At 50.9% G+C, this 20294-nt stretch overlaps 1 protein-coding gene, 1 non-coding gene and 1 pseudogene across 4 annotated transcripts; 1 reads left to right on the top strand and 2 right to left on the bottom strand.

Moving 5' to 3' along the window:
- The first annotated feature begins 2632 nt into the window (after positions 1 to 2632).
- On the top strand, positions 2633 to 5235 carry LOC148106957 (large ribosomal subunit protein uL24 pseudogene; annotated as a pseudogene).
- Positions 5236 to 11475: 6240 nt separating this feature from the next.
- Positions 11476 to 19105, bottom strand: LOC123789996 (melanoma-associated antigen D4). 3 transcript variants are annotated; one of them, XM_045793962.2, is made up of 13 exons: positions 18973 to 19105; positions 17780 to 17990; positions 16671 to 17504; positions 16057 to 16260; positions 15889 to 15952; positions 15563 to 15642; positions 15082 to 15173; positions 14367 to 14446; positions 14240 to 14282; positions 13748 to 13810; positions 12668 to 12782; positions 11899 to 12329; positions 11476 to 11707 (listed from the first exon to the last, which is right to left on the bottom strand). In XM_045793962.2, the coding sequence occupies exons 2-13, from the start codon at positions 17987 to 17989 to the stop codon at positions 11698 to 11700; spliced, it is 2226 nt and encodes a 741-aa protein (XP_045649918.2). In that variant the 5' UTR covers position 17990; positions 18973 to 19105; the 3' UTR covers positions 11476 to 11697. The 3 variants fall into 3 exon arrangements, with proteins under 3 accessions (XP_045649918.2, XP_045649912.2, XP_087715552.1); XM_045793956.2 differs by having other exon boundaries at positions 17780 to 18020; positions 18973 to 19104; XM_087859426.1 differs by lacking the exon at positions 11476 to 11707 and having other exon boundaries at positions 11895 to 12329; positions 17780 to 18020; positions 18973 to 19104.
- Positions 13031 to 13160, bottom strand: LOC148106956 (small nucleolar RNA SNORA11). The gene has a single exon (XR_015723510.1). It is a non-coding gene; the product is annotated as a small nucleolar RNA SNORA11 (small nucleolar RNA).
- Positions 19106 to 20294: the final 1189 nt, after the last annotated feature.

The following is a 20294-nucleotide window of genomic DNA, read 5'->3' as shown; positions in this document are numbered from 1 at the left end:
TCATCTTTCAATTTCTTAAATTCTACATATGAACGTCAGCTTCTGGTAGCCTTTTTGCTTCCTTCTTTCTACTTCCTCTCAGTTTATTTTTATATGTTTTTGTAGCATCTTAGTTTTGTATTTTATTGATGATAAACCTTTCTTCTTTCCTAATATAAATGCAGAAAGCTACAATTATCTCTCTCAGTAGTGCATTAGCTGAATCACACAGAAGTCGACAGGATGTGATTACGTTTCTCTTCAGTTCAAATGCCTTTCAAATTGCCCTAAGTGCCTCGTCTTTGGCCGTGTGTTATTTTGAAGTCCGTTGGTTAATTTCAAAGTTTTGTGGATTCTCTAGAAATCTTCTTGTTATAGATTTCTTGTTTAATTCCATTGTTCCCGGAGAACAACCTTTACATGGATTTTGGTCCCTCTTCTTTGATGAAGTATTATTTTATAATCCACGATAGGCTCTTGCTTGGTGCATGTTCCATGTGCTGTTAAAGCAAGTGTGTATTCTACTGGTATTGGGTAGAATGTACTATAATTAAGTCGAGTTAGCTGAGAGTGTTGTTAAAGTCTTCTTTATAATTATCAACCTATCTATTTGTTATATCAATATCTGAGAGAATTTTTGAAATTTCCAACCATTAAACAGATTTGTCTGTATGTCTTTTAAGTTCTATCAGTTTTCACTTTATGAAGTTTAACGTTCTATTTTCCAGGGCCTCTGATGATTGTTAGGCCTTCCTGATTAATTGGTGCTTTTATTGTTATTAAATATCCCTGTGTATCATTAGTAATACTTCTGGTCACGTTGCCTGATTTCAAGCTACATTACAAAGCTGTGATCACCAAGACAGCATGGGACAGGCACAAAAACAGACACATAGGTCAATGGAACAGAAAAGAGACTAGTAAGGAGGGCACGTATTGCATGGTGCACTGGGTGTTATACACAACTAATGAATCATCGAGCCTTACATCGGAGACCGGGGATGTACTGTATGGTGACTAACATAATATAATAAAAAATCATTAAAAAAAAAAAAGAAAAGAGACTTCAGAAATGGACTTTCAACTCTATGGTCAACTAATCTTTGACAAAGCAGGAAAAAACATCCAATGGAATAAAGACAGTCTCTTCAATAAAGGTGCGGTGAAAATTGGACAGCTATATACAGAAGAATGAAACTGGACCATTCTCTTACACCATACACAAAGATAAACTCTAAATGGATGAAAGACCTCGGTGTGAGACAGGAATCCATCAAAATCACAGAAGAGAACATAGGTAGTAACTCCTTTGACATCGGCCACAGCACCATCTTTCATGACATGTCTCCAAAGGCAAGGGAAACAAATGCGAAAACGAACTTTTGGGACTTCATCAAGATAAAAAGCTTCTGCACAGCAAAGGAAACAGTCAACAAAATGAAGAGGCAACCCACGGAATGGGAGAAGATATTTGCAAATGACACTACAGATAAAGGGCTGGTATCCAAGATCTATAAAGAACTCAAACTCAACACCCAAAAAACAAATACTCAAGTCAAAAAATGGGCCGAAGACATGAACAGACACTTCTCCAATGAAGACATACGAATGGCTAACAGACATATGAAAGAATGTTCAACATCATTAGCCATCAGGGAAATTCAAATCCAAACCACATTGAGATACCACCTTAGACCAGTTAGAATGGCAAAAATGGACAAGGCAGGAACCAAAAAATGTTGGCGAGGATGTGGAGAAAGAGGAATCCTCTTACACTGTTGGTGGGAATGCAAGTTGGTACAGCCTCTTTGGAAAACAGTGTGGCGGTTCCTCAGGATGTTACAAATAGAGCTACCCTATGACCCAGCAATTGCACTACTGGGTATTTACCCCAAAGATACAGAGGTAGTGAAAAGAAGGGGCACTTGCACCCCAATGTTCATAGCAGCAATGTCCACAATAGCCAAACTGTGGAAGGAGCCAAGATGCCCTTCGACAGATGAATGGATAAAGAAGATGTGGCCCATATATACAATGGAATCTTACTCAGCCATCAGAACGGATGATTACCCAACATTTTCATCAACATGGATGGAACTGGAGGGTATTATGCTAGGTGAAATAAGTCAAGCAGAGAAAGACAGTTATCATATGGTTTCAGTTATTTGTGGAACATAAGGAATAACAGGGAGGACATTAGGAGAAGGAAGGGAAAAATGACAGGGTGGGAGAAACAGAAGGGGAGATGGACCATGAGAGACTATGGACACCGGGAAACAAACTGAGGGTTTTAGAGGGGAGGGGTGTTGGGGGATGGGCTAGCCTGCTGATGGGTATTAAGGAGGGCATGTATTGCATGGAGCACTGGGTGTTATACAATGAATCGTGGAACACTGCATCAAAAACTAATGATGTACTGTATGGTGACTAGCACAACATAATTTAAAAAATGAAATTGTTCTCAGGAAAAAAAAAAGTAATAATCCTGGTCCTAAAATTTAACTTAGCCATTATTAGAACCTTTTTTCTTATAATTTATGTTCACATGGCATCTCTTTTTCAACCCTTTTACATTTAACCTATCTCTGTCTCCATATTAACGTGAGTTTCACTCTTCCCTTTTGCAGCCATCACTGAAGTGCCAGCAGCCAGCATGAAGTTCAATGCCTTCGTAACTTCTGACCAGACCGAGAACCAGAAAAGGCATTTCAGGGTACCTTCCCACATTCACAGGAAGATTATGTCTTCCTGTCTTTCTAAAGAGCTGAGACAGAAGTACAACCTTCAATCCATGCCCACCTGAAAGGATGATAAGGTACAGGTTGTGCCAGGACACGACGAAGGCCAGCAAATTGGCAAAGTAGTCCAGGTTTACAGGAAGAAATACGTTGTCTACATTGAATGAGTATAGCGTGAGAAGGCGAATGGCATGACTGTCCATGTGGGCATTCGCCCTAGCGAGGTGGCTATCACTAGACTAAAACTAGACAAAAAAACACAAAATGATCCTTCAAAGTAAAACCAAATCTCGCCAAGTAGGAAAGGAAAGTTGCAAATATGAAGAAGAAACATTGACAAGATACAGAAATAAAGTAATCTTATATAAGACTGTAAATAAAAACAAAGTGAAAAAAAGTGAGTTTCTTTTTTTTATAATAAGACTTTTTTTTATTATATTATGGTAGTCACCATACAGTTTCTATTCAGTGGCATCTTGTGGTGTCTTGTAGCTCTCCTGCCTAGCAATCACTGCCTTTTATTAGGAAAGTTTAGAACATATACAATTAGCTTAAGTATAGGTATGATTGGTTTTAACTTCATCCTCTTATTTTGAGTAACTTTATTTCTCTTTTTCTTTCCTTCTTTCTAGCTTCCTTCCTTCCTTTCTTCCTTCTTTTATTTCCTTCTTTCCTTTGTCTTTTCATTCTTTCTTTAACCCAATTCTCTCACCACCTCATGTATAACTGAAGTATTTATCGTTTCCTTTTCTTTTTTTGAAGTATTTTTCAGTATTCCAATTTTAATCCACATCTTGGTTTAATACTTATTCCTTTTGTTTTATATGTAAGTGGTTCCTGTAAGGATTATATTATACATAGTTAAAATTAGGCATTTCACCTTCAATGATAAAATTTTTCTTCATGTACAAAGTGAAAACTTATATAGTATGCTTTTATTTCTACACTCTCATCTGTTTGCTTTTGTTTCCCTAGACTTTCTTTATACATACCTTGTATTCCCCCACAATGCATTGTTATTGGTTTTATAAACATTCAGTTAACTTTTTTTTAAAGATTTATTTATTTATTTATTTATTTGACACACAGAGAGAACTAGCACACCCGAGTAGGGGACTGGGCGGGGGGGGGAGGGGAAGGAGAGGGAGAGAGAGAATCTCAAGCAGACTCCCTGCGGAGCATGGCGCCTGATGCAGGGCTCAATCTCAGGAGCCTGAGATCATCATGACCTGGGCCAAAATCGAGAGTTGCACACTTAACCAACTGAGCCACCCAGGTGCCCCAACACTCAGTTAACTTTTAAAGAAAGTTTTTGAAAAGTAAAATAATTAACCCTCCCTACATTTACGATTTCTATAGCTATTCATTCATTTGTGTTCATCTGGGTTGACATTTGGTATGGTTTTCCTTAATGCTAAAAATATGTATCAATATTTTCTGTAGTGGAGTATACTACTGTTCAATTCTAATAATTTTTGGTTGAAGAAAACGATTTTGCCATTATTTCTTTAATTGTGTTTTTAAATTCAGTGACATAGACTTTTCTGGACCTCCAGTTCCAGGGATTTGAACACATGTATAGATTCCTTTTTTTTTTTAATTTTATTTATTTATTTATTTATTTATTTATTTATTTATTTGAGAGAGAGAGGGAGCAAGAAGGAGATCATAAGTAGGGAGGAAGGGTAGAAGGCAAAGCAGACTCCCCACTGAGCAGGGAGCTTGATACAGGAGTCAATCCCAAGACCCTGGGATCATGACCTGAGCCCAAGGCAGACCCTTAACTGACTGAGCCACCCAGGTGCCCAAACATATGTGTAGATTCTTGTAGCCACCATCACAATATGATTCAGAACACTTCCATAACCTCCAAGAAGTCCCTGTGCTATCCCTTCGTAGTCACACTCTCTCTCTACACCTAACCAGGGCACCACCAACTTGCTCTCTTTTAGAATAGTTTTGTCATCTCAAAAAAGTCATGTAAATGGAATCGTTAAAAATGTAACCTTCTGGGACACCTGGGCGGCTCAGTCAGTTGCGCATCTGCCTTCGGCTCAGGTCATGATCTCAGGGTCCTGGGATAGAGCACTGTGTCGGGCTCCCTGCTCAGGGGGGAGTCTGCTTCTCCGTCTCCCTCTAACCTGCTCGTGCTCTCTCTCTGTCTCTCAGTCTCTCTCTCAAATAAATAAATAAATAAATAAATAAATAAATAAATAAATTCTTTTAAAAAATCAATTAAATGTAACCTTCTGAGCCTGGCTTCTATCACTAAACACAATGCTTTTGAGTTTCATCCAAGTCGTTGACTGTATCGATACTTCATTCCTTTAGACCACTGAATAGTATTTAATTGTATGGAAAGAATACACTTTGTTGCAGGGTATTTGAGTTGTTTCAAGTTTGGGGTGACATGAACAGAGCTGCTACAAACATTCACTTACAGGTTTTTGTATGAACTCAAGTTGAAATTTCTCTAGGAGAAATACTTCAGAGTCAGATTGCTATGTCCTACGGCTAAGCCTATGTTTAACTTCATAAAAAGCAATAACATTGTTTTCCAGAGTGGTTATACCACCTTGCATTCCCTCCAGCAACATGTGGTGAATCCAGTTGCTACCCATCCTCAACATCATCTGATATTGTCACGTGTTTGTGTTGTTTTTACTTGCTTTCTTTTTGTAATTTCGGCAATTTTAATATAGGATTACCAGTATCTCACCATAGTTTTAGTCCCTATCCCAGCCAGTGAGTGTGCTTATCTGTTTATGTGCTCAATTGCCACCTATATATCCTTTTTATTGATGTATCTGTTCAAATATTTTTTCCATGCTTTTCTTACTGTTGGGTTTTGACAGTTTCTCATCTACTCTGGATACAAGCCCTCTGTTGTTTAGGTAATTGTAAATACATTCTCCCAGCCTGAGATTTTTCTCCTCAAACCCTCAATAGCATCTTTCACAGAAAAACAAAAACAAAAACAAAAACAGGGTGGGGCAGGGGGGTGGGTGGTGGTGGTGGCAGGGTGGAGTTGTTCTTCTACCTCGAACATCTTTCTAAAAACCAGGTTGAAGATTTTGTTGTTTCCTTTTAAAAGTTTTACAGTTTCATATTCTTGATTTATATCTAAGATTTATTTTTAGTGAGTTATAGTATAAGATGTGAAATCCTTTTCTTTTAGATGGACATCCAGTTTTTTCCACACATTTGTTGAAAAGTTCTAAACGTAGGTAATGTGATTCCTCCACATTTATTCTTTTTTTTTTCATACTTATTCTTGCTATCTTTTTTGTTTGTGTGTTTGTTTTTAGTATCCATGTAAGCTTTAGGATCAGCTTGTCTATGTCTAGAATGCATCCTGCTGCTGGGATTTTTATTGGAATTACAGTAAGTCCAGAGATCAATTTCAGATGAATTGACATCTTTACTATGTTAAATATTCTAATCTATGACCATGGTCTGTTCCTCCATTTACTTAGGTCTTCTTTTGGTTTTTTTTCAGCGTTTTTGCTGTTTTTAGCATATAAATACCCTGCATCATTTGTTAGATTAACATCTAAGAATTGACTTTCTTTTTTGAGTGGTAAACCTCTTTTCCAACACTTCTTCGGTAGTGTATTGAAATATGGTTGATTTTGGTGTTTTAATCATCTACCCTGCACTCTAGATTAATTCACTTATGAGTTCTAGGATATTTTTGTGTAACTGTATTTTAACAGAGACAATCAAGTTGTCTGTGAATAGGGGCCATTTTGATTTATATTATTTGCTTACCTTTTTTTTTTGTATTTTGTTTTTGTATTTTATTTTCGTATTTTTTAAACAATATTTATTTTGTTATATTAGTCACCATACAGTACATCCCCAGCGTTTGATGCAATGTTCCATGATTCATTACTTGCATATAACACCCAGTGCACCACGCAATATGTGCCCTCCTTAATAACCATCACCGGCCTATCCCAATCCCCCACCCCCCTCCCCTCTGAAGCCCTCAGTTTGTTCCCCAGAGTCCATAGTCTCCCATGGTTCATTCCGCCTTCTGTTTACCCCCCCTTCATTCTTCCCTTCCTTCTCCTACCAATCTTCCTATTTCTTATGTTCCATAAATGAGTGAAACCATATGATAATTGTCTTTCTCTGCTTGACTTACTTCACTTAGCATAATCTCCTCCAAAAGATCTTATTTACTGACTTGAGATAGAGAGTGAGAGCTAGAGAGAGGGCGAGTGCGGGGTGGGGGGCCGGGTAGAGGCAGAGGGAGAGGGAAAGGGAGATGCCCTGCTAAGCACGGAGCACTGACCTGGGGTCTATCCCAAGACCCTGAGATCATGACCTGAGCTAAAGACTCATGCTTACCTAACTGAGCCTCCCAGGTGCCCCGCCGTTTTGATTTAATCGACTGATTCCTGCCACCCCATGAATGAATATCCAAAGCATTGAAGCAGGGGAAAAGAAGGCTGACATGAAAGATTACGTACTGCATGTTTACATGTATAACAGACTCTAAGAAAGAGAATTCTAATCCATAGTGTTATAGAAAGAAGGTCAGTGGTGGCCTAAGGCTGGATGTGGATGGTAGGAATTCACTGGGAAGGGGTGCAAGGGAACACTATTAGACGGTGGAACTGTTCTTTTACTTGATTGAGGTAGGAGTGACAAGGATGGTAGGTAGCATTTGTCAAAGTCCATGGAACTATCCATTAAATGGGCATGATTTTGTTTGTGAATTAAACCTCGGTAAAGCTGATAAAGAGAACCCGTTGTTAGGTTGATTTGGAGGACCTCAGGTTGCTAAAAGGCAAAACAGAGACCTGTGGTAATGAAAACTTTCAGCACCTTATCATCATTCATAGGTACTTGTGAGCACCAAGCAGAAGGCTCTAGCCAGCCTCTCTCCCTGCCCCCCCCCCCCCCGCCACCACACAGATGAACAAAGCGTGCTTCAGAACAAGAATTTGGACTCCATCTCCTGGGAAACGTCCTTCTGCATTGATTTTTGGCCTTAACCTTTGACCCCACTGCATTCCAACCTTGTGCCTTGTGCCCTTTTTTCAGATTGAGGGGGGAGAAAGCAAGAGCAGGAGATTTGCAAGGGTGGCCTGATCATAGGGGCCCTTCCTCCATGGTGTCCCCGTTCCAGTTGCTAGGACCCCAAAGTTTTCTAGACAGCTTCAGTGACAGGCTAAAGCATCATTTGCAGGTGCTGCTCCCCCACAAGGCACATGTTTATCCAGCTCTCAGGTATCTCAGATTCCTGGCTAAAGGCAATGAATGGGCTAGTGGTAGTAGAGCTCCATCTTTCTATTTCTTCCCTCTCTGCTTTCAGAAGGCTCACTTTCACCCGGACCTTGTCTCTGACATCCCCTCCCCCGAGGCAGCATGAGGTAGCAACATGCTGTAATTCTCTAATGTTTTTCAAAGGCCGTGTACAAATTCAGACTTCCATGGACGGTACAGGGGAGTTGCTTGGTTCCACATCCTCTTCAACTCTAGCCCCACCGTCTTTGTAATTTTCTTCTTTCCTGTGGTCATTGGGTGTGTACACTGCTTTGTATTTCTGGAGCTTTGCAACCCATAGATATGTCAATTACTGCCAAATAAAATGGCATGTGTTGGCTGAACCATAGACTAAGTCAGGAAGCCTGGCAAGGAACCGTTGTGTCACCTTCAGGTGTGACAGCCCATTTCTGACATGGATGCTGAAGCGTTGGCATCTTGGGAAACTGTGAGGCTGTGAGAAGAGTGTTCAGAGTCATATTTGAAGTGTACGATGTCCTGCAGGTTTGTATCATTTCTACGATGCTTGTTTCCAAATAAAGGGCACGTGTAATATGGAGTCATCCCAAATTCAAACCCGGGGAACTTGAGAACTTGACACTGGTCAAGTCATTTCTGTCTGCCTGGTCCTCAGTCTCCTCTCTGGAAAAGGGGATGGGGTTTGGGGTGAGGGTTCTTGTGCTACTAGATTCCTGATAACTTCCAATCTCTATCGCTCGGTATTGTCCTTGAGACCGTGAGGCAAGCGCTGTAAGTAACCCTACCTGCGCAGATGAGGAAATGGAGGCTCTGAGAGGTGAACTGACTTGCCCGAGGTCACGGGGCTCAGAGGGTCAGGGAGGGGTGTCAAGCTCAGGTGCTTTCCGGAGGACCCCCACCTCAGACATGCATAGATTGGGGGAGGAGGGCATGCACCTGTCATTCTCACACTGCTTTACCCACTTCCTACCTTCTTTCATGCGCAGGCCACACCAGGTGCTCCCGGCTGCCCTGGGAGCTGGGCCAGGCAGTACTGGGTCCATGCTTTTACCCCTATTACTCAGTGAGGACACTTGAGGCCCAGAGAGATGATGTGACTGGGAAAGCAGACCCACAGGACCTCAGAGCTGGGGCACCCTCAGAGTACATCTGTCTAGCCCAATCCTGTGCTGTGAGAGGTGGGATCTCTGAGGGCCAGGGAGAGAAAAGGCTGGGCCAAGGTCACTTGTCCAGGTGGTGGCAGAGCTAGGTCAGGGACCTCAGGCAAGTCACTTCCCTTCTCTGAGTCCATTTTGTCATGTGTGCCATGGGGGAACAGTGACCCCTGCAGAGTATCAACGAGGATGGAGTGAGATCTTGCACCCACAGCACCGGGCCCCAGGGCCTGACAATGATGATGACAAAGACGAGGGGGAGGAGCAGGATGGACGCCTAGGATATCGCCAAACCTGATGTCTCAGGAGGCTGGGAGGATGGTGGGAGCCTTAAAAGCCTAGGACGAACCTGGGGTCAGAGAAGCCCTGGGGGGGTTGGATCTGGCCCAGTGAAGGGAGATGGGAAGTGGTAAGGGCAGCCTGGGTGGGAGAGAGTGGTGAGAGATGGGGGTGTCGCTCCCACGACACTGTGAGCCCCTCCAAGGTGGTGGTAGCCGGCTACAATGGACAGAGCACGCATTTAGCCTTGAAAGGTCTTGGGTTGGGGTCCCAGGAAGGGACCTATGCTATGGTGTCACATTTGCCCTGTGAGTGAGCAGGTGGGAAGCCTCCCAGGTGACCAGCCTGACAGTCAGCCTGACAGCAGTCCCCTGGGCGCTCCCTCCTCCCTGTCCCAGAGGCCACCTCACTGCTTTCTTCCTCCCTGCCCACCCTACTCTCAACTACCTTGTGCAGTATGCAGCTCCTGGGAAGCCCCTCCCCCTTCCCCCAACCTGGAGAGGCCAGCCAGGGGAAAGGAGGATGGAAGAGGGGAGTGCTGCAAGCCCACAGGCCTGGGGAGGGGACACCCTCACCAGCACGCTGTCTGTCTCTGAGAGCTGCTTTCTGCTCCTTTCCAGGTGACCTCTGCACACGGTGCTCCAACTCCTGCCTCTGGCTTTGAGTGAGTGCCTGCACCCTCATCCATGAAAAGGCATGTGCTGGCTGTGTGCACAGCAGATTCCCAGGGTGAGAGTACCAGAAAAGTCTCGGATCATTCATCACCCCAGGACTGGGATCCCAGGCATCCTTCATCCCGCTCACATCCCAGACCGTGTGTCAGTAAAGCCAAAGTGAAGGGGACTCAAATTCTGTCGGAATCACGGTGTCCATGTGGCCAAGCAGGGATCCAGCAGCTGGGCAGGCAGAAACCACAGCAGTGGCCGGTAAGGCAGAAACCCACCTGAAGCTTGACTTTGGGGGAGGAAACCTTACATAGCTAGCTGCCTGGTGGTGTGACCTATGCAGCTCCACAGGACCCTGTGCTCGGAGGGGCTGCACACCTAGTTCGAGACTAAGCCATCACTCTCTTGGAATTCTTAATCATTTTTGGGCAAGGGGACCCAAGTTTTTCATTCTCCACCGGGCCTGTGATATTGTGTGCCTGGATCTGGGTCAGGAGCCAAGTCTGGGGGAGAGAAGGGGACCTCTTCTCGGGGAAGAGGCAAAGGCGTGCAGAGGCCCTTACACGATTCACTCCTTCTTCTCAACCTTGGACCTCATCCTCCCAACTGTGGGCATCACTGAGGGACCCGAGAGCACTCCGGACACTGTCCCAGCCTGCCACTGAGCCCTTCCCAGGCGTCTCTGCTCTCACTGTCGTCCGCTGGAAGAATTGCAGTCCCAGCCCCACTCCTGTGGGAATCACCCAGGCCTTGAAGACACCAGGACACAGGCCCGGCCTTGGCTTCACTGGGAGGGCCCTGTTTCCAGTGAAGAAGAGCTCCGGAGCCCACCAACAGGCCTCGGGTCAGGGTTACAGGCTGTCGAGGTCTGTTTTCATTGGACCCACTCTGTGGGCGATAATGGCTCCTCCTTCAACCTGCTGGAGGGGTGAGAATGTCGCCGAGGCCTAGCTCATTGTCCTTAAGGCTCCATCTGAGGGAGCGGTGAGGTGCTGAAGTTGTGTGTGGAGGATGAGGGAAGGGTTCCAAGATGGCGCCTCCAAAGATGGGGTGGAGGAGGTGGGTCTTGGTGGATGTCTGTGGACCCCGTTCCTTGGTGAGAGGGACGGTGGCACCAACCCACAGCCTTCTACTCCATCCCTTTTCCTGCCACCTCCCCCACTATTGGTGTCTAACTGGGGTTGTCCCATGTAGGAAATCAGGTCACTATGTGGACTGGAGCCTCTTGAAACTCATGGTCTAGACACTCAGCTGGTACCTCTCCACATCTTCCCAGCACCCTACCCACACCTGCTGCCTTCCAGGCAGAGGCGGGGAGTGTCTATGTCAGAGCCCGCAACCATGTGGCACTCGGAGCACCACGTGCACAGGTACGTGCGCAAATAAAGGAGGAAACGGCCCAAGTAATTTTGCAACTTTACTGTAACACTGATACCAAAAACATGAAAACACGACAAAAGCGCACAACAAAAGCGCACAACAAAAGCACACAACAAAAGCAGGAAGGGCAAAGAGAGCTTCATCTTGCATGCCATCTTGGATGGGCAGGTAGAAGCTGCCTAGAGTGCCGTGTGAAGGAGGGATCCGAGGAGGCACTCTGGCTTGGCGAGGGACTGCCGCGGTTCATCAGCGTTGTCTGTAACACAAGACACAAAAGCAGAAACAGAACTGTCAATAGACACGAGGTGGGGGGAGGGACACGAAAAACACAAGGGTCTCTCACAGTCTTTGCTCCCCCACTGCACCCAGGCCTGTCCCCGACTTGACTTTTCACAGCCCCTTCCCACCCCCTCCTTCTGAGTTTCACGTATCCCCTGAAAATCTTACTGGATCCAGGAGAAGAAGTTGGCACTCGTTCTGGCAGCATTTCTGGTCCGGATGGTGGAGCTGGTGCTGGGCCCATCTAGAATGCTGGTGCTGGCCCCACCATTGGTGCCACTGCTGACGCCAGCTCTCCAAGTGGCCCTCCGGTTGGCACGGTTGCTATTCAGAATGTACTGATGGTATCTGGCCCAGAAAGCGAAGGGAATCCTGGCCCAGGCGTCGCCAAAATCTCCATCCTCATCCCAGGTCAGGAGCTCCACCTGTATGTCATCCCAGCTCCAGCGTCCAATCAGAGCTTCATCCCCGATGTTCATCTGGGCTCTCATCTGGGCCCTGGCATGTTCCTCAGCCATATCCACATCCATCGTCTTGAAAGCATCATCCACAGCCTCCAGGAAATGAGCCTTCCATTCCCGGGGGTCTCGGTTCTGATTCTGCAGTAGAGTCACAGACACCATCCACACAGCTACCCCACGTTCGCTGAGCACCTGCTTCCTGCCACATACCCTCCCGTGGGCTGTGCACGGTCATAATAAAAGTCAAGAGCACTGGAATCCGACTCTCCTGTGACTCCGTGCCTCCCTGGCACCTCACCCCATCCCTCACACTTACTACACCTGTGAACTTGGGTACGTTCCCAACTTAGGAAACTGTCCGGATCCTCACTGGACCAACAGCCTGAGGAGGAGGCTGTAGCCAAGAAACAGAGAAGGTAGGGCAAGTACCAAATCCACAACCCACCGCCTGGCCCCAAACAGAGGCTCTCTGTTACCTGGGCGATGAATCTCAGCACCCGCATCTTGCTGGTCTCGTGGCGGGCTCGCAGGCCCCAGAGGAATTCATACTCGGGTGGGCTGCTATTGGGGATCTTCTTGTATTCCAGGTACCTCAGTGCAAGAGGAAGAGAAATGTTTGCTTCCAGCCAGGCAGACCTGTCGTTGCACCAAGGGCTCCCAGGTAGCCCCTCCCCAGCCCAGAGACTGCCGCTCAGCTCCTGCGGGGGGGCTGTCCCGGCCCTCCAGCCCATGCCTCACTCCCACGCTCACTCCCAGGGTTTCTGCCTCCTGGACTGAGGCCTACAAAGCCTCGGGCCGCTGGTCCTGCCCAGAAGCCACGTGGAGGTGCGGGGTGGGACACGTGTCGGGTATCTGTTCATCGGAAGGCCGCAAGATTCATGCCCCTTGTCACAACGAACCCAGGTTCCTGTTGGGTGTGTTGCAAACACAGGAGCCATTTCTTCAGGCCCCCCGCTATGCGCACACTCCATCGCAGGCACCCGTCCATGGCCTGGCGGAACCCTGGGACAGCCCACCATAGAAGAGGACGGTAAAGGGGAGAAAAGCGGCACACTCCGAGCGTACTCCCCACTCTGCGAGTGCGCGCATGTCTGTCTGTGTACACGCGGACGCCTGGTAGTGTGCCTGTGTGACGCACACATGTGTTCTCCAAGGACCGAGCACAGGGTGGGCCTAACCAGAAAGTTAGGAGGGCCGGGCTCCAGGACCAAACGGGCCCCTTACCAGCCGGGGCCATACTCAGACTTCCACTCTCTGAGCCCCAGGTTCTTGGGATGTAAAGCGGAGGAATTCTCCTGCAGCCTACGAGGCAGGTACCAAATGTCACGGTGGTTCTAAGACACCCTGCACGTGTTCTCTGTCAACTTCGACTCCCTTTCCCCGGGGCTGCACTGGAATTCTACTCGCCGCCAACACTCACATACCCCACCCACCCTCGCACCAGAGACACCTAGCCCTCTGGTGCTAAGATCTGGCACGGGGAATGGCTTGCTCAGCCAGATCAGCCCACGAGGAATGCACGAGTGTGAGACGAAGTTAACTTGGCCACTACTTACTTCTGCTTCACAAAGTCCTCCGTAATGAGCTTCCTCAGATCTCCGAGGAATGGGTGCCTCACCCTGAGGGCCAGGAAAGGAATCCATAACTACAGACAGTGGCAGTACCCGGGTGCGGGCAGGAGCAGTCCCTAGCAGGATGGAGAGCTTCCCAGCCTGTGCGGGGCGGGAGTGGGGGGATCCCCATGGAGGCCTGGGGTGGCAGCAGGGGCCACAGGACCACATGTCAGGGTTGCCCTCGGCAAGGGTGTGACTGGAACCCCTAATTCTGATGGGTTCTCTTGGATCTCATCTGGGGACAGAGAGGGGATATGGAGCAAAGAGGGGCTGAGGGTTCAAGACCATTTCCCCGTGCACCGTGGTGAGACCCTCTGCACTTTCCCAGGCCAAGACGTCCACTCCCCTGCACTAGGCCCCCAGGCTAATCCAATCCCGGGGCCACTGGTGCCCAAAGACAACACTGAGGAGCGGGAGCCAAGAGCCCCGTCATACCCAGGGCGCAGTCCCATCTTGCGTAGTGCCTCCCAGAGGACAGCTGTGAGGGGAGAAGAGTCACAACAATTCAGCACACGATGCTGAGACTGTGGGCAACCCCCCAGCTGGGGGTCCAGCCACTCACCCTCGCTGGCACGGTTGCCATTCATGAAAATGACTCCCAGAATCACCAAGAGGAGGCTCAGCCTGGGAGTGTCCTTGGTCCTAAAGGTGTAGAAAGAAGGATCCTGTCCAGCAGCCATTTGCCCGAGGGACTAGGGCTGGCTCACCCAACTAGCTCTTCCCAGATGGCTGGGCTACCACGCAGTTCTTCCCACTCTACACACGGCTTGCTCTCTCATCCAGACCATTCATTCATTCCCCTGTCTGAGACTGAATCGCTTCACGCCCCAAATGTGGATGCAAACACTCCCTCCCAAAGTTCCGTCCAGGATGGGGTCAGGCGGGGAGCAATCACTTGGTAACAGTGTGTCTGGAGGCATGTCCAGACCTTCCCTGCCCTTTGAGCATCAGGAGTTACACTGGACGGGAAGCTTCCTTCCCCCACGACCACTCTGCCAAGCCCAGGCCAGGCACGTAGCAGGAAGAGGCAGGCAACAAGGAGCCTACTTTCCTAGGAAGATGGGGTGGGTAGGTGGCAGCTGGGGAGGGGGTGGAGCCCTGAGAGCAGCAAGGCTTCACCCCAGGCCACTTCCCCTTTCACCCCCTAATCACTGGGCACCACTAACTGTGGGTGGGAGCTGTGCCAGGCACCAAAGCCCTGTCTTCCCGTTTCTCTGAGACGAAGGGGAGGGGGAGGCACCAGTGAGGAAGGCCACAACCCTCCTGCCCTTTCTTACTTTCCCAGGAGGCGAGCTGAGGAGTCCCGTGTGCACACCAGAATATACAGGTGTTCTTCCTTGTCAATTTCCTTCAGGTGGATCCCAAACTTCTACGCGGCGGAAGAAACAACATGAGAGCAGAAACCCACACTGCCTGTCCTGCAGGCAGACCCTCAGTTCCCCGTTAGAACTTTCCCTCAGCAGGGACGCCGAAGTTATGGAGAAGGCTCAAGAAGAGACGCTGCAGAGGGACTGCCCTGCGGGAGCTCTGGCACTGGCCAAAGCAGTAGGACCCATTTCAGGAGACAAGGGACGCTGAAGGAATCTGAGGGACAGGAACCCTCCGGGGAAGGAAGTATGCAGTGGATGCTCTCAAGAGGAGAAGCGAGGGAAGCCTTCCCAGAGCAGGTGGTACTGAAAGGGGGCCTCAAGGGGCTGCAGGGTGCAAGGCTTCTCTGCAGCTCTTGTACCACAGTGAGCTGCCCGGGCACTCGCCCACCTTTTCCAGAGTGTATGTTGCTCGTTCGATGATCTCAGGGAAATGTTCGTCGTATTCTCGGATGACATCCTTCATCATGTCTGCAGGAGGCGAGAGAGGTGGAGAGAGCACCTGGACTGAGCTGGGGCCAAAGAGCTGCAGCAGCCCCTCGGTCAGCCCTGTTGAGGGGAGCACCGTTGGGACCCCCCCCCCACCCCCGTACTGTGCAAATGGAGTGATCAGTGGGGCATGCTGCATAGAGACATCTGATGCCAGGCCCCTTAGGGTAGGGATGGGGACGGGATGATGGAAGGGCAGAGCTCGGGGAGGGGGCCCAGGTTGCCCACCTGAGCGCTTGATGGGTATCTTCTTGTAGTCCTTAATCATCAGATATTTCACCAACTTATTCGCCTGGAGAAGGAGGAGCACACAGGGAGACCAAGGCACGGGTGACCTTCAAGAACTGGCCCACAGGAGAGGAGAGGAGGGAGATGGGGGAAAGGCAGGTTTCTCACCCTCTCTTGCAGAAGGGTCACGTTGCGGGGTGGCAAGCACAGTACATGTCTTGAGGGTACCTGGGACCTCAGGGCCATTGGGGGCCGGGGAGCCATCTGAGCCCGCACCGTCAATGGGGGCTGCGATGCTCTCCAGGTCGGTGGGACCGCAGGAGGCTCTCTCTCCTCCTCGCTGCTCTCATATTCGTCATCCAGGTGCTTGGACTATAGAGTGAGAGAGAGGAGAGACCCAGGGCTACCAGGCTCGCCGTGCAAAAGGGCCCAGCACACATCTTAACCAGAGCAGGTACTTGGAAATCAAGTAGTACAAACAGCAGATGACGTGTGCTGAGTGCTTACTACGCGCCCGGCACCGAGCCAACCTCTTCTCCCTCCAGGCCTGAGGACAGAAACTTCGTGCAGCCAAAGCATGCTATTGCATTTGTGTTGGACAAACATGCACAAGCTGAAAGAAGGGAGGGGAGGGGGGAAGGGGGGAGGAGGGGAGAGGAGAGGCGAGGAGAGGAGGGGGAGGAGGGAGGGGGAGGAGGGAGGGGGAGGAGGGGGCAGAGAAGAGGACTGAGCAGAGAAAGGAGGGGAGCAAGGGGGGGTTGGAGGGAGCAAGGAGGTCTCACCTTCTTGGTCCTCTTGCCTCCCATCCTGACCCAGGGCTCAGCACTGTGCTGAGCGGTGGCAGCTGCACCCTCGGGCTCAGGGATGCTTGGGGCCATCTTGGCCTTGGTGGCAGCTGCTGCCACAACATTCTGAGGCTCCACCCACCGAGTCTTGGCGAGAGCCTTTCCGGACTTGGTCGTCTTGGGCCGGGTGGCTGCCCCCTCCCTGGCAGGTGCTGCCTGGGCCACCCCCGAGGAGGCAGCACTGGGGCCCTCTGGGGCAGCCTCTTGGGGTGGGGCGGGTCTCTTGGGGCGTGGGAAGGCCATGCCACTGACACCTGCCGGCTGGGTGAAATCAAAGACATCGTTCTGACCCAGGAAGGCTGTCTTGGGCCGGGTGGCCTCCATCTCGCTAGCACATGGAGCCTGAGCAAAAGCACAGGCAGTACTAGGGCCCTCAGTAGCGGCCTCCTGGGCCTGGGAGGCTGTCTGGGGCTGTGGGGACGTAGCTGGAGCCCCCGGGGCGGCCATCTCACTGTTGACTAGCATCTGGGAGATGTGCGGAGCAGCACGGGTTGTCTCAGGGGTGGCTGCTGGAGCCTGGGCCGCATAGGTCATGGGCTGGGTATCTTCTCCTGAAGCCTGGTCTGTGGCCACCGGGCAGTTAGTGACCACCTGATTGTAGGTGGCACGGGCAGCAGCGGCGGCGGCCCTAGCAGCACGGTTGGAGGCGGCCGCGCGGGCTACGTTGGCAGCACGGGCAGCAGCCTCATTGGCAAGTGTTTCTGGATCCAGCTGAAATGCCTCCATCAGAGTCCTAGCCAGCATAGGGTTTTCCAGTTCCCAAGGCTCGTTCTGTAAGGCCAGAGAGAAGGGTAGGGGAAGGCAGACAGCTCTACATGCTCCCATCATGCTTCCCTGTGCTGGCCAGCCTCCCCCCTGCAGCCAGCTCCCACCCCCCCCAGACCTTCCCAAGCCCCCTTCCTCTGAGTAGGAGAGGGAAGCCTGGGGAAGCTGGGCAGTCCTTCCCCACTCAGCCCTCCCTTTCACCCACCGCTCCCCCCCCTCTCCACAGCAGCTTCACAGGGGAGAAGGCCCAGGGCCAGCAGGTGGTCCACAAGGGGCCTCACCGATAAGATGCGAAGGCCTGGACCCAAGCTCCCAAAGGCTCTGAGGATACGGATGTCAAAGCTGGTGAGGGTGCCATAGCCTCCAAAAGCACCGAATTCTTCATAGTCGTTTCCTTCAACCATGTCCTCCTCCCCGACTTCATCACTACCCTCATCCATGTCTTCAACGTTGTAGGTTTCCGATTCCATGCGGTAGCTTCCCTCAGCCATGCTGGGGGTCCCAAGGAAAAGAGAGCTCAGCCTGGGAGGGAGGGCGAGGATCAGGGGGAGAGGCCGGGATCCAGTGGCAGGTGGGATCTCTCAGGAGGTGGGGGGGGTCGGCAATCATCAGGTTACTAGGCAGTACATGGCGGTGGAGGGGGCGGGGGGGGCGCCGTGGGGGGGGTAGGGGGTATCTGTTGGGTTAGATTCTGTCAGAGACAGAGCTCTAGGAGAGGGATAGAGAGGTGGTCGGAGGAGACCCCGCACCTAAAGGGGAGTTTAGGATGGGCAGGCTCTCCAGCCCAGCGGCTAGATTTGAATAGGGGGTGGACTGGCGGGCTTGGGTCTGAAGAGTCCCACAGGGGATGTGCATTGAGAGAGGGAGAAACAAAGGGCTTTGATTTAATGATGAAAGGCGAGCAGACGACATGAGAGGGCTCAGACAACAGGGGCCCCTGGAAAGCTTATGGGAAACTGAATCCAGAGACCCTCTGGCTAGGTCCGGGCGGGGGCATTCAGCTGATTCAGGTCTGGGCTGGGCTCATACAGGAGGAGCTCTAGGGGTGGGGGCGGTGGGGGGTAGGGACTCGGACTAGGGGAGGCATGGATTGGAGCGCTGGAGGTCTCAAATCCCAGGATTGCAACTCCAGGAAGGGAGCAACGGGGTCAGCTGGTTGGGAGTGATCTAGGAGTGGTTGGGGTGGGGGTAGGGCCTCCTCTCTAAGGAAGCTCAGCAGGGAGCACACGGGTCGGCTACAGGGGTTCGGATCGTGGGCTCCGGTGTAAGCAGGGCTGGGCTGAGAGAGCCCTGAGCCTGCTGGCGGGAGAAGGCGGCGGGGTGGGGTGGGAGGTCCTACCCAGACCATGGGTCTAATAGGGCTCGGGTTCTGAGCGCCCGGGCTTTGTTCAGATCCGGGTGTGGGGGTGGGGAGGGCGCAGCGTGCCGGGTTCCACTCGCCCTCTCCCGGTCCGGTCTGAGGCTGGATCCTTACCTTCCCTGGGGCTCCAATGGCGTCCGTCCTCAGCACCAGGAACCCCGCAGCCGCGCCCTCGCCTACTGCTGCCAGCACAGCAGCTCCGACCACCCCGCCCCTTTTCTCCGCGCACCCCCCGCGGCTGGGCAGCTTGCGCATGCGCGGACCCCTCCAGCCCGCCCGCTTTCCCAACAAAAGCCCTCTCCACCAGGTCCCCAGTGCGCATGCGATTCCGCGAGTGGGTGGGCGGGGTGGGGGGCTTTTTCTCCTTCCCGCCAGATACCTCTCACCCCCTCCTCTGACCGGAGGCGCGCGCACTCACAGCCTGTGTGGTGCACTTGGACCACCCAATCATCTACCCTCGATCCCTGCACTTCTGCACAATGCTTCTCTTCCCTGCCCTCCCCGTTCCCCCCAAGCTCCTCCAGTGTGGTCTGGGGAGCACACTCTGCCGGGCTTCCCCAACATGACCCGCAGGTCACAAACGCAGAGGTCTCTAGCTGGGTCTCTAACTGTAACAAGGGGAATGGAAATGGCCAGAGGATGCCACTTACCTTTGTGGTCCCCAGCACTACCCATCTCTATGGCCCCCAGACACACTGGGAACATCTGCTTCCCCAGCTACTCTTTATGCAGCTTGGGCATCACAGCGCTATCTGTGCTGGGGCTGGTCTTCCTCTCACAGCAGCCCTGGGAGGTGGATGTCAGCATCCCCATTTTACAGATCAGAAAGCTGAAGCGCAGACACACCGCATGAACAGACAAGGCCACAGAACCAGTCAACAGAAAATGAAATAATGTGGGCCTGAATCTTCCTGACTCCAAACCCCATGTCCCAGTAGTGCTGGCCTGGGGACCGAGACAGGCTCCCCTCTCCAGTTTGAGCGACAGATCCACTGCCGCCGCCTCCCCCCCGCCCCCGCCACACACAAACCTCTCCTGCCCTGCCAACACCTGTCTCAAACAAGCAAAGTTTGTGCTCTCTGAGACCCAAGCTCAAGCTCTGCATCCAGGACACAGGCAGAGACACCCCCCGCAAGTCTCCACCCCTCGCCTACTCTAGGTGGGTCCATCCAGGTGTGGGAATTGCTCCTTGGGGTTCACTCCCTGCCCCAACCGTCAGGCCTCTTCGCTGTGAGTGGCACAAACACGCTGCCCCTGAAGCCTTCCCGGTGCCTGCTAGAGCAGCCAGGACAATCAGGCACTTGTGTGTCTGAACCATGGCAAGCCCCGATTCAGAGTAAATGTTTGCCCGGGGTTCCTTCCAGGGCAGGAGCCTGGGGCAGCTGTGGTCTTGTGGAAAGAAGCTGGGCTGGTCTTCAGAATTCCAGGGATGGAGT

This window comes from Ursus americanus, chromosome X (genome assembly GCF_024610735.1).
Source record: "Ursus americanus isolate L20-20 chromosome X, mUrsAme1.1.p, whole genome shotgun sequence".
Lineage (NCBI taxonomy): Eukaryota > Metazoa > Chordata > Mammalia > Carnivora > Ursidae > Ursus > Ursus americanus.
The sequence above is the reverse complement of the archived record's forward strand: the minus strand, read 5'-3'. Positions and strand labels throughout refer to the sequence as shown.

Coding starts and splice junctions, on each gene's coding strand:
- LOC123789996 (XM_045793962.2), bottom strand. CDS start 17,989: ATGGCTGAGGGAAGCTACCGCATGGAATCGGAAACCTACAACGTTGAA. Junction 16,261..16,670: donor GAGGCAAGAGGACCAAGAAG/GTGAGACCTCCT, acceptor CTCACTCTATAG/TCCAAGCACCTGGATGACGA. Junction 15,174..15,562: donor CAACATACACTCTGGAAAAG/GTGGGCGAGTGC, acceptor TCCGCCGCGTAG/AAGTTTGGGATCCACCTGAA.